This window comes from Atractosteus spatula, chromosome 14 (genome assembly GCF_055471065.1).
Source record: "Atractosteus spatula isolate fAtrSpa1 chromosome 14, fAtrSpa1.hap1, whole genome shotgun sequence".
Classification (NCBI taxonomy): Eukaryota; Metazoa; Chordata; class Actinopteri; order Semionotiformes; family Lepisosteidae; genus Atractosteus; species Atractosteus spatula.
This window is the reverse complement of record NC_142719.1, coordinates 27,766,605-27,782,490: the sequence shown is the minus strand read 5'-3', so window position 1 is coordinate 27,782,490 and position 15,886 is coordinate 27,766,605. Positions and strand designations below refer to the sequence as shown.

Here is a 15,886-nt window from a genome sequence, read left to right as displayed (position 1 = left end):
ACAGAATTATTTTCTTACAGAACTTTTAGTTCTTCCCCTTTACAAAGGACACATGTTGTATGCATTGGAGTAAGAACAGACATCTGGAATAAAAGTGTGAGCGTCAAGGTCAACACTTACAGCAAATAGAACACTCATGTACACTGCTTTAATTATGACAGGAGGTTGAGCAGCTGGTTTGATTGTGATTTCTTGTAGAGCTGATTGTTCTTATTTTCTTTCCACTGCATTCTGTCTTTCTTTCAGGGGATTATGTTGTGTTGACAGTCTTCTTTGAGCTAAGCAGGAGGATGGGCTACTTTACCATTCAAACCTACATTCCCTGCACTCTAATTGTTGTGCTTTCCTGGGTATCCTTCTGGATTAATAAGGATGCAGTACCAGCCCGAACATCCTTAGGTAAACCATTGTGCCATGTCTGTTGTTCTTTGATGTTTTGCCAAATGCTTCATTTTTTACAATCAATGAACCACATCCAAACAAACCTACAATAGACATCAGTGGAATTTATTAACTGAGTTGCCGGTAATTAATCTTTCTTTTAATGATGCTGGAATACCACTGGTGTGAGATGACCCTCTTTGAGAACAAAGCCTTGATGATTTATAATAAAGTCAGCCTTGATTGAGCTCTCTCTGGTAAATATGTTTTATGCATATTTTAATTAGACATTAATATGCAACACAGCAGGAGTTGCTTGTTCAGCATTTAAATGCTAGTGTACCCTTAGCCGAAGGCAAAGCTGCTCAATGGAATTTAAGGGGTTTCAAGATTCTGAAACCCATATTGGTTTCCAAAGGGAACTTTCTTCAAAGAACTTTAGCATCCCTGTAGCCCAGAGGATCTTAACCCTTTACTAGAACTGTCTCAAGTTTTCAAATATTCTTTAAAATACAAGCAATTAGCTTGATTATTTTTTCTCAGGTAATAACAATGAGAGCCTTCAGTTTGGTATCCAGTTTTAATGTGCTTTTCATTTTTCTTCTACTCTGGCACACATAAATTGGTAGTCGCATGACATTTTCAATAACATTTTGCCGAGTAAAATATAGTTTACCTTTGAAAAAAAATAAATGTTGTCATTGTTTTCTGAAAGCTAGAAAAATATATCTGCACAGTTATGTCATTGTTTCTATAATGTTTTTGAGTTCTTCTGTCACCTTATGAGTTTGGTTGTTGTTTTTTCTATCAGTTTCATCTTCATTTTAAATTTGTCTCTGCTTAATAATTTTGGTATTAACTGACAGAAGACGTCAGCATTGATTAAAAATAGCGTAATTTCCTTCTGAAGATTGTAGGGGAGTAAATGACTGTTATCATGGAGGATTAATGACTGTGACATAATTTTTAATCCTTAGTGCTATCAGGCAGACTCAAATCACACAATGACATGAATATTACGGCACGAATACTGGTTGCTGGTGTTGCATTCACGATTCCTCCATTAAAAACAAATCAAATTTTAGGAAATGATCTAGGATGTTATATTACAAAAATCATCCGTTTAACTAAGTGTCAAATTGAACAAATGCTATCCGAAAAAGGGATTTGTCCTAACTGTTTGTCCACTGCCTCACTGAATTTCATTTGCTGTCTAATGGGGAGATCACTTTCTCTAAAAAAAAAAACTGATATGGCCATGTACTCTCTTTTACACATTACCATGTAAACACCAGATGGCCTCCAGTAATTCCTCTTGGGTTTACCTTTACGTGACTGAAACACGGATCAAGACAACCACAGCAGTTGGTCAGTTTACCCCTTAGGGAAAATCCCAGGCTGTAACCTTTTTCAAACACAAATCCCCCATCCTTTCCATTCTGTTTGTCTAATGCATGCAAATCTTGTATGCAGTGATAGACATATATTGCGTAATGTTAATTTGTGTTTTAAATCTTCCTAATTGTTTCACTATAGCAATTTTGACTGAATATGTCTCTTGATCACATTGTTTTGGATTCTGATGTAAATCCAGTTCTACTGTTCTACTGTCTGTCATTTTTAGAAAAAATAAAATACTGTACACTAGTAGGCAACAATTATTGAATGTAAATTTAAATGGCCATAATTTTAGAAGCATCTAATAAAGTACATAAGCAGCTCAGTGATCCATCCGTCCATTTTGTAATCACTTCTTCCAGTACAGGGCCACGGGGGAGCCAGAGCCTATCCCACCAAGCAATGGGCACAAGGCAGGATAGACACTAAATGGGACGCCAGTCCAGGCAGGACACACAGACAAGTACACACTCACAGCCAATTAACCTGTATGTTTTTTTAACTGTAGGAGGAAACCAGAACAACAGGAAGAAACCTATGTGACCACAGGGAGAACATATAAACCCACCCTAATAGCACCCCAGGTCCAGAACTGAACCCAGAATCCCAGTGTTTAACCCTCAACTCCGTGATTTCTGGTTAAAAAGAGTTGTCCCAAGATTAATGAAGTCTGATAAGGTTATTGGAGACATTAGAAATTACCAATCCTTTAGTTTCTATCTAAATGTCATTTAAAAAGTGCAAGCTATTTTCTGAGGCAGCTACAGTAATATCAGTTGTACTCATGCCATCTTCTGAGCTCTCTTCAGACTCCCTAAGGAAGTGAAATTTTGCCCTGTTAATGTGTAAGCTTCATTGGAATTTAACTGGAACTGTTTGTCCATTCACAGGTATCACGACTGTTCTGACAATGACCACTCTGAGTACCATTGCTCGCAAGTCCCTGCCCAAAGTTTCCTATGTGACTGCGATGGATTTGTTTGTATCTGTTTGCTTTATTTTCGTATTTGCTGCCTTGATTGAATATGGAACGCTGCACTACTTTGTCAGCAACAGAAAACCAAGCAAAGACAAAGACAAGAAGAAAAAAAATCCCGTGAGTACCCGAGTGTAGTAATATTTAGTACATGTGTACAATGTACATGTTGATATTTCTAAAACTATATAAGAAATGAAAATGTAAAACAAAAAACAATTACAGAATGTTGAATAAGAAAGTATTTGAAGTATATATATATAGATATAATGTATTTGTGTATTATACTGTATAAAAAATTTAGAGGCATAAATACAAATGTCATAAATATTATATACAGTATTTTACATATTGAGAGTATTGAGTAAGTCTCTTAACAGTAACACAATGATGTTATAGAAATTATTATCGTGTAATGATATACATTTGAGACAATGCAATTTTAACCTGGTGTTTTAAAAGCAATGTCTTTTATTCTTTAAAAAAACTGCTTTAAATGTAACAAATGTGAAATTGTCATATTTACTGCTTTCTAATATTTTTGAATTTGATTTTTTCATTAACACAGGTTTTTCTATTTATGTATTAAAATGATAATACATTTAGAAATTAAGTGAACAAAGTTGCTTATAATGTTTGTGAAATACTGCTTTTGACAAGAAACTTAAACTGTATTCAATATGAGGTTTTTATTATTTAGGTAGTGTCAAGAAAGTTGGTCCAATTAGAATTCCTTTGAATACACTTACAGTAAAATTATTGTAGATTAGTTGTTTAACTGGGTTTTCAGAACATAACACTTTAATTCTTTTCCCTTCTGTTTTCTAATGTAAGCCCAGCATGTCTAATTCGATGCTTTTCTAGTGTTTTGTAATTCATCATATGATATCTGTTTCCTTTAACTGCAAATCAAAGTCTAAAGGTCTGAACAGTGATGGATGTCTGGTACTATCTATGTTTTCCCATCACGGGCACCTTCTTTTTTGAGCCCGGTATCTGCCTCTGCTGATTTTTCATTTCCCAGGCCATAAAAATGATGTGACTGACGTGGGATGCTCTGTGAATCTCTAAAGAACCCCCTGTCAGAAAACTCTTTTTCAAACCATGGTCAAAAGTAAAAATAAAGTTGTTCGTATTATTTTCCATTTTTTTTTACACAGAAATGATATTGCTCTTTTTTATTTTGTCAGTATGAATGTGTCAGAACATTTTCTTCTCTTACAGTATAAAGAGTGAAGCATTTCCAACCATTCTTGTTTACAAAAATGTCTGAGCTACAGTACATCTTTAACATAAAAATATTGTGTTAGCAATACCAAGTTGATTAAACCAGAACCAGAACTAGGTTTACTATATTTCTTTCCACTCAAAACCAAGCAAAGATTCTGTGGCAAAAAGAAAAACAGGTTTACTTCACCTGTAAATAGTTAACAGAATTACAGTGCACAAAACAAGACTGAAGGAGTCATAGCAAAGCTGTTTAAGTTATGAAGTAAGACTTCAAAGTAAACCTTGATTAGATTCCAGTGTATCTGTTACATTTTCCTCTTGTGATCATGTGCAATCCTTACTTTTCACCTTCTGTTAACTTCTTAACCCAGAAATAACTGTTGTGTTTAAGTTTTGTTTGTTTTACATCTGTTCTCTTTTTGTTTTCTTGTAATTCAACATTTTCTTTGTTTCCTGTTTGGATAAAAGCTCCTTCGGCTGTTTTCTTCAAAGGTATATTGCTTGTGTCTGGAAAAAAAAACTGACTGCATGTGTCTGCTGCATTCAGCTGCTTTAGCCAAGCACACACTTCACTTCTTTTTATAAGCTGTATTTTAGAAGCTTTAAAATGACTAACGACAAAGTATCTAAAGACAATAAAAGCATGATTTCTCTATTGGTAACGTGGAAAAAGCTTCCAGTTTGAGCTAATTCAGCAGTTCTTAATCATATTATGGCATAATTTGTGCATTTAAACATATAATTGGTCAACATACTATAGTACTTATTGGATCCTTTTGGTAAAAGGTAAAAGTATTTTATTTAATCACTACATGGATCCTCGCTATTCCATATTTTGCCACAAACAGTGACAGCACTTGCTCTATAGCTCATCTTAAAGCATACCTGTCTGTGTCTTTTGGAGGCTCTAAAACTGATCCTTTCTGCACAGTCAGCAGAGCATTAACAGATTGAAATAGACAACCATACAAAGTGCTGAATCCCAACTTTTCATTCACGATTGCATGTTTAGCTAAGGTCACCTTTCAAAAATCGAGTGTACAACCTTTAGTCGGAGTCCACAATCAAAGTATCTGGGGAAGTACAAAATATATATTTGTTACATATTTTTAAATATCCAGAAATTATTTAATTCATCCTTTCCCATGCAGCTAAATGAACATTTCATTTAAAGACTGCCCGTAGTGAAAATTTGAAATTTATTCAGAATGACCTGAAAGGAACTAATTCCAGCATTCACTTTGTAGTGTTTTTCAAAAACATTCCAGCAGTCTTTGAATCAGGTTACATGAGTAGGTAGAGTGTCTTGTCTTCACTGCTGCTACATCCTGAAGGTTGTCTACTTTCATCCGGTTAAAGCTGCAGATTATGCTGTGTTGTTTGTGAATACAGTACATGCAGCTGGTCTGTTTGTGCTATGTGCTTGGTTTTTCACACGCTTTCTGTGTAACCCTTTGAGAACTGATTTGTGTGATATCTGCTGTGCAGAAGCAACTTGAAATCCCAGGATGTGTTTTAAATCGGAGTGCTAAAGAAATCCTAAGTGTAAATAAACACATGAAGATTTTAACTGGGATGTGATGTTTAGTTTTCAAAGGGAGTTTAAGTGCACCTTGAGCTAGTGCTGGGCATAATGTAGAGAAGTAAGTATAAAACATTTTTATCCTGTGTAAATGGTAGGAATCAATTCTGACTGTTGGGTGCTCACTAAATGAAATCCTATTGTATTTGTCATGAAAATAAAACATTCACAATTCTATGTAAGACAAATATTTTAAAAAATAACAATCAATATACATTTATTTTCATTATGCATTATATGAAGCAAAAGGGATCCAAATGGCATTCACTTTGAAACAGTTTATTTGTGAGGATAATGTCTAACCTGTAAAACACTCTCAATCTGAAATACTGGGTTTTGTGAGTAACAAATCATCATCTTTCTTGCAGTTCTCATAGCAGCCAAGATTAGGAATACGTAATAGAATAAGATGCTGGTAGAATTTGTGTTTTGGTGCACCATTGCCTGATGGAGATAGTAATTTTAGTGCATTAAATCCTTCAACGGTCTTGAGTGTCTTTGTGAGGTTTTGTGAGTACAATTGTGAAAAAATTTAAATTAAAGATAATTGAGTACCTGTATATAGTAGCCTGCATTACTTGCACAGCATCTGTTTTGTATTGAAGTGATGTCTACTTTATAAAACTAAAATCTTGTTGTAGTGGGGACGATAACTCTCAGGACAGTGATATACAGAATTGGTTTTATTTCTGCAGGCCATATTTCTTAGTTAAGTGAATGAGACCTATATCTGATAATCTTCCAACATTTCTGACCTGACCACTTATTTTCACTGGCCTATGTTGTGACGCCTTGGATGCCTGGTCTTGCTGTCTAGTTGAGTCTGACAGTCCTCTTTTATTCTTTCTTTGGCAAGTTATACATTTAAATCTCTATGTCCTACCCTAATTCAGTATCCTTTAAAAATGCCTTCAAAATGTGACTAAGCAGCTGTGTCAATCAAACTAATTTATGGAGGACTACTTCACTTCTCCACCTGTATAAAATGCATACAGTTAAATGCATAATACAGAAAATGGGGCTTATCAGGTGATTAGACAAAAGAGTGGATGGAAAACATTCATCTTGAAAAAATGTAATGAAATGTAAAGCCTTCATGAAACATTAAGAATTGCTAAAGTTGCTTAGCAACTAATCTTGAGGGTTTAATTTGAAAGAGGCTAAAAATATTAATGGATGTGTAAAGTTTGAAATGTTAGAAAATACAGAAAGAACAATTCACTCACGCCAATTCGTGATGTCCAGATTACAAGTGTTAATTCTCTTGAAATGTTAACTCCCAAGATGTACAGATTGATGAGATGGTGTGATGTAAATTGAAGTAAATTGAAGTAAATTTCTTCAATTTACTGTATACCAGCCTTAACAATTAAAACCACAGAGGACACCATGCCTAAGTGTTATAGTTAGTGCAGTTGTGAAGCATACTATTGTCAGTTTTCCTGATTTGTTATCTAGCACTTAAAAATGTGTAGAAGGGTTGCCCAGCACTAGAGCAAACATCCACTTGCTAAAGAAAAGAAAACTAAATATTTCTTTTCAGCTCAAAAGACAGATTAATTTCACCCAAAGGTGTAATTTGCATCACTTGCTGTGAAAGGGAAAATAATCACCATGTAAGTTGTAAACATCTTGAAATAAGCTTCTTTTTTCTTTTACCTGGTTCATGTTTACCATTCACAAGATAGGGTGCAAATTGCATTTTGAAAGGGGGGGATAGATGAGAAAAAAACACCCGCTTTTGAAGAAGACACTGACAGTAATCTTTTCTCTCTTTGCGAAATTAAACAGACACCCACTGTGGATATTCGTCCTCGCTCTGCGACAGCCATTCAGATGAACAATGCCACGCACCTCCAGGAGAGAGATGAGGAATATGGCTATGAGTGTCTAGACGGCAAGGACTGCACCAGCTTCTTCTGCTGTTTCGAAGATTGTCGGTCAGGAGCTTGGCGACATGGTCGATTGCACATCCGCGTCTCTAAAATAGACTCCTATGCTCGTATTTTCTTCCCTACTGCTTTTGGTTTGTTTAACCTAGTATACTGGGTCTCATATCTCTATCTTTAGATTGAAAATGTAGCTGGCCTTAATGCACAATTACAAGACCATATCTTTTTTGGCCTACTGAAAATGAACGCAACAAAAAAGCTTGCCATTTGTATTTTTTTTTCTTTTTTTATGTGTCATTTTTTTTTAAGAAGCATCGGTTCAGATTGATTAAGCAAAAGTTGTAGCATATTCCAGCAGAAAGGTTAGTGAATGGGTTTTTGTTCTTAAAATGAACCAAAAAATAGAGAGGACTACAGTGAGTTTCTGGGACGTTTTACAGTCACAGCTGGACTGTTGTGCAGTCCTATGAATACCTTGATGTCTTGGGGTTTAGAGTATTGTAACCTGAATTTAGGGTTGCAAGAACTAAAACAGAGGCGGCACTGTTTTGTATCATGATACAGCTCTAACATGATAGCCAAGAGATTTTCCTTTGGGGTTTTAAGCATCCTTTAATGGGATTTTTCCTATCCCAGATACCCCTTCTCAAAGGTGCTGAAGCAAATTAGTCCAGACAGTGGCCATGGTATGCACATAACAAGCTTCATAAAACCGGTTTCAGAAGTCAGCAGACAATTTCTGGCTGTCAGACTGATTATTGCATATACAGTAGGGTTTACTGCATTTTTTAAAATGTGACCATTTCTTAAGAGAATGGTTGCACTAGGACAGTAAGAGTAACTCTTAAACAGTAAGAAGATGTTTTCAAAAACATTTCATCATTCACTGTCTTGATTTTTTTGTATAATGAAGCCAGGTGTCAATTCGTATCTATGATCCCACTGTGTTTCTGAAAACTATGGCTTCTGAAATAGTATTTCTGATTGAAACAATGTATTGCACGATAATGAATGAATAACCATACATCACTGAAGAGGAAGAAAAAATGGATATAATATGTATACCACTTTAGTAATGTGAATGAGCACTTTAAAAGTGTGATGCACATTTACACAGCAAGTGTATTTTAAAAATTCGAATTTGAATTACAGAACATAGGATTTGAATTCCAGAATCATAGGAACAGTGTTGCTGTTAAATGTATTGAAGAGGCTAGAAAAACATATGGTCTCAGATCAATTGTAAAAACACAAATGTAAATATTTGAATATACTGTAGTGGATTACATTTATTGCATGCATCCAAGAGGCCAAAAATGAAAATATGTATTACGGTCTTATTCTGTTGTCTATGAAAAAACACTGTAAATGAAAATGGACTTAATTTTCTTTTTTTTTTGGAATTGGAAAAAAACTAAAAATGCTCAGCTATTGTCCCATGTGCATGAGATCTACGCTGGGATTAAAGCCAGCTGTAGATGGAGAGAGATCATATTTCGACTGCTAAAAGTGGTAAAGCAAAACAATTTGTAGACAGCATCACGTAGAAGTGAGGGTACTTCTCTTGTAGTCTGTGTTTTTATGTTTGCTTTCCAGTATTTCAAGGAAATTCAGAATATTATCCTGGTGCATCAAATCATATTTTTGGTCTGTTACTGCATAGAGAAAAAGAGAATGTTGTTGGGGTTTTTTTTACAACAAAAAATAAATGATAAAGTTCCCTGTATTCAGTTTGTGTCCTTCAAATGAACTTGCCACAAGCATGTTCTTTTTTGCCTCCATTTTTCAACATGCAGAATTGAAGATCATTCACTGTGGCATGTTGCATACCAATACATCACATACACGTTGCATGTCTCTACTTTAAGGGATTGAGTGAATGGCCATAGGTGGCCTGTGTACCTTAGCAACAAAATAATAGAAAGATAAACTGTCATATTACTCCTGCCCAGAAACAGACATTACATATCGCAAGGACAGTTAAGTTTTAGAACATAAGAACCTAAGAGGGGTTACACCATGATGAAGCCATTTGGCCCATCTAACACATCTGGTAGTTAGATACAAATTAATCAAATGATCTCATCTAGCCGTACCTTGAAGGAAGCCAAGATATTGGCTTCAACAGCATGGCTGGGTAGGTTGTTCCATACACACAACCTGTTCACGTGTAATATCTGTCTCAACATACTGCTTTGTTGTTTTTTTATACATCATTCCCCCATATGAAATCTAAAGTCAATTTTGTTGGTTTTATTGGTATATGAAAATATCAGCTGGAAACTGGATGGATATATTTACCTCATTCTTCCTGAGGAAAATACCATGGCAAAACAATCACAGAACTACATAGTATAACACTGTAAATAAGGGAGCACAAGTGTAGGGCAAATATATTTTTTGTTTCTAAAGAAATGTAGTTTTTAAGTAATTATTTTCCTGGACAATTCTGGAGTCACATTCCCTAAGATTATTACAGGGTGAGAGAACGCTTAAAATCAAAAAGGCATAAATATTAGTGCCTTTGTTGTACATTTCCGCAACTGTTTTCACCTTTCGACTGCAAATTCAAATTTAAACAATATATCCCTAAAAAAGACAGGAAACAATGTGTAGGTTACAAAGAAACCGTTTTCTCATATTAGGATTTTTATGGAAGGTTTTTGTATTTCCACAGAAAATAGATGTGTATACTCAATGTATAGATTTTACTTTTATAATATTCACAGAGGTATTGGAATAGAAAATGTCCTGGATCACTTAACTCTAGATATATTTTTTGTTGCTTGTTAAGTATGAAATCCTATTATATTTTGTATTTTGTAATGTTGTAGTCTGCACGGGAAATACTGTTTGCACATGGACCAGTTTTTCATCATTTTGTTTAAAAAGCATTTGTTTTTCAGTGTGTTCTGTCAGCAAACAATTAACCGAAACACTCTTATGTTCGTATTGTATAGAACTGTTTAATACGGAAGTTACTGTACGTCCATCCTTAGTTAGGTCTTTGTTCATGAAATCTCTAGCAACGTGTAGGTCCATGGCTTTATACTGTATGACTTCATCTGTGTGATGGCTTTTGAAGAATTCTTGGCATGATGTCACTACCTTATGCATGAGACCCAGTCCAAGAGACTACATTATTGCAACATCATTTCAAGACTTGCTTAAACTGTAGCTCATGTACAGTGCCATTTTTTGCCCCATAAAGTCCTAGAAATGTGTCGGATCATCTTTAGAAAACTAACTTAAATCTTACACAAATTCTGTAGTAACCCAGTAATTATGAGGAAGGAAACTTCACCAGGAAACATTCTCCCTAGCTTTAACTGTTGGCCCTTTATAGTACTGTATATCAATGTCCTTTATATTACAATTCCATTGTTCACTCTTTAACCCAGGAATGTCCTGTCTTAAAAATTCTTTTTTTTCAGAATCTCAGCTCAAGGGTGTCTTCTGTACTGATGTTTGTAAATAGTTAAGTGTATTCTAGCTTGTTTCAGCCATTATTGCTTTATATTTTTCAGAATATAGGGGATTATAAGCATAAAGGGTAGATCCTAAAGTGGGATTTTACACGTAAAGGGTAGATCCTAAAGTGCCAAAATCTAATGTACTTGTGATGATGTTTGCTGATGGAGTATCGCACACTTTCAGTGGACAAAATTGAGCCTTTGCATTTGCAAATTAAATTGGCTTGTGGAGTTTTCAAAGCATTAAGTGTGGAGCACATGTAAATAATTTCTACTGTTACAGATATTATTGTCAGAAGAAAAAAATATATAGAACATATCTCACTGTCATTACAGTGTTGGGCAATTAGTTAAAAAAAAGAAAAGACTAATTCTGAATCTGAATATGTTAGCTGTTTGCTATCAATGTATAATTCTTGAACAGTCTATAAAATGACACTGATAAATGATTGTTCAGGTCTTCATTGTAATTGTATGTACTTAAAAAAAACCTTTTCATAAGGGAACTGCACACAACTGTTGAATTTTACAATAAAATTCTTGCATTTAACAAAACCTGTTTTGGTGAACTTGGACTCATGCTAAAGGGCTTTGTTCTTTTGTTGTGTACTGTATATATATATACAGTACAGTATGTCACCAGTACAATTACTTATCTGCAATGCATTTTATACCATTGCTTAATATACAGTAAAATACAAAAAATCTGGAAATATATGCTGGAATAAAATAGTACTACAACACTTACAGAAGGAGATGTCTTTGCAAATTTTAAACACTTCAGTCCACTTAAACACAATGATCTATGATCCCACTAGCATACAGTATATTGCTACTGTAAGTAGTATAATGATGCACTTCATAGCACTGTCCTTTACAATTTTTTAGAATTACAGCTGAACCAAAGAGTGGTAGTGTATTGTTAGGATAACCATAACTTTAAAGAGGAGTAAATTGTTTATTTTAAGCCTTGGTAAGAGGATATCAAAACATCTGGGCAAATTCCCTTTAATAAATCTGAACAAGGGTATTTCATATGCATAAGTTAGTGGTACTGTTTGTCTTTGAAATGCCAGGCTTTTGATGTTTTAGCATAGAGCTCTAGAAAATGCACTCTGCTGGCACAAACATGTCCCCTACACAAAGAAGCAGCTGGAGGGGCAGGAATGGCAGTAGAGTCCCCTGGCGATTACAGGATGTGGTATCAAAGGTAACATTTCATCTGCTGAGGTGCAGTCTCTTCAGAGAAAACCTGAGAGTGCAAAGGCCTTTCATAAATTATGCAATGTTGTGCTAGTTTTCAGATTATTATGTGGATACCTTCCTGAATTGACTTTTGTGTCACTTCTATGAATAAGTAGCATGTTGTTACAGTAGTTTTATTACACAAATGAAGGAAAATGACAGATGTTGCAAACAAATAGCACTTTTATTTGGGAATAATGTTATTGCTTTGTATTTCTATCACTGTGCAATTTAATATATGAAATAATTAATGTTCATAATTCATTTATGCCTAAAAATACATTTCCAATATATGGTACAGTTTAAAATTGAATGTGTTCGTATTTAAATTCCTTGGAGCATCCTGCAAAGCAATCAGGACCTGAATACAAATTCCTTGAGAGTAACGAGACATCAGTATGCACAGGCCATTGGAAATTGGCATATTGTGAAGCCATTAAAAATAAAACCAATTAAACGTTATTCAGACATAGGACCATAAAAATCTAGTGAAATAAACCACTTAACACAGCTGTTAGACTGTAGGGGCATGTACAGTACATTGCAAACCTTGTGTCAAGTGGTCTGGAAAATATAACAATAAATACAGTATAAGTAAATATAAGGTTTTTTTAAAAAGTCACAACAAAAAGATACAAGTTTGTTCCTTCTGTAAATAATAATTGAACTCTTCTTTATTCAGTTGTAAATGTGTTTGTTACATAATGTATCTCAACAGTTACAGTGTTTGCTCCATTCTAATCCAACTTCATGCCCTGTTTGATGATTACCAAAAATTACTTTTGATTTGACCTTTCTATGATGCTAAAACCTAAATACATGCATATCTATTAATGCATAAATGAATAAAAATGTACTGTATGTCTGTTATAGTTAAGATCTTTAGGGATCTCTTGGGTTTGAAGATGGCTATCTTTGCAGTGATTTTGGATACATAATCCCAGTATAGTTATACTTGCCTACAGAAACAATTTGCACGCAATTAAGGAAGTGTTTTATGTGTTGAATCCTCTGTGAGTTTTGAGAATATACTGTACTGTATGAGTCACGCAGCTTAAAACTGAGAACCATGGCAAAAGAATGCAGGTCTTCCATTGGTATCAAATGCAGCCAAATTGTATCTTCATATTAAGTATTATCAAAATGATAAGTAGATTAGATGTATCACCTTATACTTTCAATTGTAAATGCATACATAAGCGACTAAACCATGATGAAGTAAGTCAAGGGGTAGTGACAGAAGTGATAAGACAAAAATGAAGCGCAAAACAAGCGTCCATTTACTAAGCGCTCTAGTGCGAGAAAAATAATCAAAAATGAAGACAAGAAGTAGCCAAACTGTAGCTTCACAAGCAATTCACCACTAAAAGTTAAAAATCACCAGAAATAAAAACTATGTTGTGGTACAACACATAGACAAGGTTACACTGACTAGATGTGTACAAACACAACGATCAGACAATATTAATGGCTACATCATGGGTAACAAGTTACATACAGTATCTTAAGCCACACCCCCATTTATTCTTGTATTCTTGATGTACAGGTAAGACTCAGTTTAAACCATTGGTGAGTCAGGATACTGTATGTAACCCAACACAAAATGGTGGAGCAGATGGGATACAATGTTATACAATGTAATCATATTATTACAATTCATAATAGTTCAAGTAACAACATTAGTTACTTGTGATGAGAAGAATGAAAATATACCAAATAAAATGTCCTAGTAGATGATGGTGAGCCCATCCATCGACAGAAGCAAACAGGTGAGTTAACAATGAATGATTATGAAAGACCACATAAGAATCCATTCACCAAAGGCATGACGCAGCCCTTCATCACAATAAGAACACATACAGTAAGAAGGGTTATAAAGGACAGCAGACATTTATAAGTGATATGTGAAGTTATTAAATATATACGGTATATATATATATTAAATATGTGAAGTGGGACCTTGACAAGCTGCATACATTTTCTCAGTAACAACTACAAGCAACATAAGGATCAGTGGGGATAATCAGAGGTGGTGTACTGTATTTACTGGCCAGAACAGGGTAATTAAGCAAACACTCTAGGGTTGCTCCTGTGACAGACTTCCCCAGACAATTCAGTCCTGTGCCAGCTCCTGTTATCGCTCCTGTACAAAAGCAACAACTCTCACCCTCTAATATGTCTCTGAACCAACACTGTGGTTTCTTTCTTTAACACATGGGTCACTGACAAGCATATTGCAAGTATACATAGGTGACTGTGGCACATCACCTACTGTAGTATGTGCCCGGCATTAGTGTTGTGGCTCATGACTGGGACCCAGTCCCTTGCCTTTGTTGACCATCTTACAACTTCCATAGCTCCTCCATGACCAAGGGAGGCTTCCATCTATCCTAACAACACCTGGCTGGTACACTTAGACTGATGGTATGAGCCACTCATCGGCTGGGCAGTTTCTCCCCAGGGCAAGGAGGTTATGTCCTCCACAGAATACTTCCTTTCCCTTTGTTCACTAGACCTGTAACTGAACCTCATGTGTCACCTGATTCTGTTTCTTCTATTACTTTCTATGAAGAGAACATTCTCACCATTACCTCAGCCCACCACTTTAGAAAACTACACATACTGTACAATGTCCATTGACAGGGCTTGTAGAAACGTTGGGCCACATACATTTTAATTGAACCTGTAGACCAACCCAGCCTTCCTGCCCAAAGGGATATTGCCTGTTGTTGTGAGCAGACTATGAAGCCTGCTCTGTCTAAACAGTGCCTTGTACTGGAAGGCCTCTAAAATGAATAGGCATTTACTTTTAAGAGTGTAGAAGACCTCACAGGCCCTAACAGGGCATCCAAGGAGGAACACTGTGCAGTGATCCCTTAGGCCTCACTTTGCACATTTTACACAGTATTGCCAGCTTCACAAGACTCCCGCTGGGGTCCACAGTGCTGCACACAGCCTACTGTTTTTACAGTGACCAGGCAAAATCTGACAAATCTGTGCTCGCTTTGTTCAAAAACTATGGGTCCCAAAAGGATTATACAGTAAGTGCTTCACATCACTGTGTTGCTTTACAATTTAAAGGCAACAGTTTCACTGTCAGATTAGCAACTTTGTCAAAATGTTAAGAGTTCCTTTAGGATGATGTACAGTACATTGAGCTTTATTAATAATATTTTGAGATTATATTTAAATGGCAGTGTGAAAAGCATATGCATTTTGTATGTAAAATGCATAAAAGTGTGTTTTCCTATTTATTATACTGTCAATTATTTTGATGTGAATACCTCAATTGTTAAACTACACTATATTATACAAAACATACTGTATACTGTATACAAAACATACTGTACACTGTGCTTGACAGTGGATATGACTAGGATACTTAAAAACATTGTTTTTACAACATTTTATTTATGTAAAATATTAAAATGACTAATGGTTTTTATTCACCTGATACCCTGTAAAAGGAAATGGAATTCATTACATTGATATTCTCTGAAGATGGAAGAAATTTAAAGTGAATCTTTAAAGAAAGATTTAAAGTGTACTGTATATAACCAACTTCTTTTACAATCTTACCAATCATTAATGATAGAAAATGACATCCGTTATGCATTATTTAAGGTAGCATGCACGGTAAAGCTCATTAATTCGTATCTTTAAAGAAGCAGAAAGTCTACAAGACATGCAGCAGCCTTATCTCAATGTT

At 35.1% G+C, this 15,886-nt stretch overlaps 1 protein-coding gene across 1 annotated transcript in view; it reads left to right on the top strand.

The window, feature by feature from the left end:
* gabrg2 (gamma-aminobutyric acid type A receptor subunit gamma2) overlaps positions 1-9,179 on the top strand; it is a 39,874-nt gene extending 30,695 nt beyond the window's left edge. The window contains exons 7-10 of the mRNA XM_088932578.1: positions 247-399; positions 2,670-2,875; positions 4,454-4,477; positions 7,359-9,179. Coding sequence (XP_088788704.1) covers positions 247-399; positions 2,670-2,875; positions 4,454-4,477; positions 7,359-7,637 — 662 coding nt within the window. The 3' untranslated portion in view covers positions 7,638-9,179. The remainder of the gene's footprint in view (positions 1-246; positions 400-2,669; positions 2,876-4,453; positions 4,478-7,358) is intronic.
* Positions 9,180-15,886: the final 6,707 nt, after the last annotated feature.